Raw genomic sequence first — 2,239 nt, 5'->3', positions numbered from 1 at the left:
AGATACAGCTGCGTAACAAGCGCCAAGAGATACCAGAGAAATTCCTATATGAAATATGACAACAGTAGTTCCGTATTCTTTCATTAATATTTTAAACCTTTCTCTCCTGGATAATAAAATCGCATCCACTTTTTCTTTGGAACTTAAGACATGATTTGTTTTAGTTGAAAATCCCGTACTGCAGATGTATTTCGGCGTGTACATTGTTTGGAAAAGTGTATTCGTTGCAACATGACTTGTCAAACCTGAACGACAAATTACAATTGCCTATCTTGTCGACAGCGAACATAAAAAAACTTAACATTGTTAATAATCGATTAAGAATCTCGATATACAACAATTTACTCGTCCACAGATAAGCAATGTATAAATAAAATTTATCAAGATGATAAATTCTATCAACATTTTTTAAAATATATTCCATTTACCACATGTATAAGAACAGTTTTTTATATTTATAGTTCAATAAAATTATATGCCGAGAGGAACGCGTGGACGGTTGTTGAGATTTTCTATCTCATCGACTTTTACTAACCACTTTTGTTCAGCTTCAATTGTGGCAGATGAATACTTCGGTAATGCGACTTTTGCATGTCCTCGGCGATATACTTTCCGTCTCTGGCCCATTGACCGCCCGGCATGTTCAAATACATTGATTTCCCGTTGGAACAAAATGGTTTTGGCACAGTGCTCTGCATCGAGCCATTCAAACTGACCGCTCCGAAACAGTCATATGACTCCACATGCGTGTCGTTACAATTTTTCAAGCTGCTCGTGCACTCCGCTGGTTTCGTTAATTGTTCCGTTTTGTAAAATGATTTGCGATCGTTATTACTATAGAGTAGTACTGGTGCTGCGATGTCGCGTGCTCTTTCCGGTGTAAATCGACCGGTCTCATTTGCAAATATCTCGGACACGTTCGTAGGGAGTGGTAGCGCAGGAGGATCAGGATAGCGGCGAACACTTGTAACGTGAAGATTTTTCATACGATGTTGATACAGTAGCGCGTGTCGCGTGCACTGCATTTCGTTTAATGACGCATTTACTGAAAAAATTGTAATAGTTTTACTTGCACCTTTGACAAACAATATAACATTTAACAAATCTTCACAAATGAATGTTGCTTGGGTGCTTCTATAATCTAGAAGTAGTTGTTAATTGACACAATACATTTATAAGAAGGATTTCGTGTACAAATATACACAAATCGTTGATTTATAATTGATTGTTAGGTAGTGATTAAAAAGAGAATATCACTGTCGCATTTAAATGTGGTATTGATGTACATACATACATGTTTTCGAAGCCATGTGTAATGGAATGATAAATAAATAATTTCGTTATTGTTAATACAATGTACAACAATGTAAAAGCATTAAAAACTAATTCACTAAGTATCTGTTAACTTAAAAAACTATTGTAGGAAGGCTGGAATATCATTTGATTTGATTAGTAAAATATTTAATGAAGATGATGATAATAGATACGAACTTGTATTATATAAATATACATGTGATATATATTTCATACCTGTGAGAGAAACGCGAGATAGAGCTTTCAATAACTCGGATGAATTACTAATTCGATGCAGTGCCATCCTGAAATCTTTGCGATTTGAACAGTTGTTTTATTAGTTTATTGCACACCACTATTCGTATCTGTACTTTTATAACAGACTGAATGCAAATGTATAAATACCAGTCTCACATTCCGGTTTCTTCAAAGTAACTTAACCTACGAATGTTTTAGCATTTATACTGACACCTTATTATCATGCAGCACACATGTACGTATTTCTCGAATATTCTTCCGTATTTTGATGCGTAACCGTCATGTAAACTGGTTGACGTTTCGTACGTATAGTAAAGTTGAAGTTGAAATATATTCCTACTTATTACGTGTGCACGTTTACATACGTACGTATAATACAGGTACATATAATCAGAACGTTAAGCGTAGACAAATAATTGCATTCTAGTGTGGATACTCAATTGAACGATTTTAAATCTAGTAAGAAAATTTTACGCTGTGTAGTGCTAGTAGTGTTATGTAGCTCCCGATCCCGACCCTCCCGAATCTTGATAGTTTTGTTTCATGATCTGACGCTTAGCAACGAACGTTTGGCGCGGCGTGGGTCTTTTCTGTTTGTGCTTCGTTATCGCTAGGATGGCTGCGGTTCAACTTCGTTTTCCAAGAGAAATTGAGGTATGGATAAACGGTAAATCATATTATATTCCAG

The 2,239-nt window shown here is 35.6% G+C and overlaps 1 protein-coding gene across 2 annotated transcripts in view; it reads right to left on the bottom strand.

Moving 5' to 3' along the window:
• Positions 1–1,921, bottom strand: part of LOC108629165 (uncharacterized) — a 4,068-nt gene extending 2,147 nt beyond the window's left edge. Inside the window, exons 1-4 of one of the 2 annotated variants that reach the window (XM_018031643.2) lie at positions 1,699–1,921; positions 1,531–1,605; positions 536–1,045; positions 1–245 (exon numbers count right to left, since the gene is read on the bottom strand). In XM_018031643.2, coding sequence (XP_017887132.1) covers positions 1–245; positions 536–1,045; positions 1,531–1,597 — 822 coding nt within the window. In that variant the 5' untranslated portion in view covers positions 1,598–1,605; positions 1,699–1,921. The remainder of the gene's footprint in view (positions 246–535; positions 1,046–1,530; positions 1,606–1,698) is intronic. The other variant, XM_018031644.2, reaches the window with a different exon arrangement.
• Positions 1,922–2,239: the final 318 nt, after the last annotated feature.

This window comes from Ceratina calcarata, unplaced genomic scaffold (assembly GCF_001652005.2).
Source record: "Ceratina calcarata isolate Rehan_Ccalc_2016 unplaced genomic scaffold, ASM165200v1 scaffold554.2, whole genome shotgun sequence".
Lineage (NCBI taxonomy): Eukaryota > Metazoa > Arthropoda > Insecta > Hymenoptera > Apidae > Ceratina > Ceratina calcarata.
The sequence above is the reverse complement of the archived record's forward strand: the minus strand, read 5'-3'. Positions and strand labels throughout refer to the sequence as shown.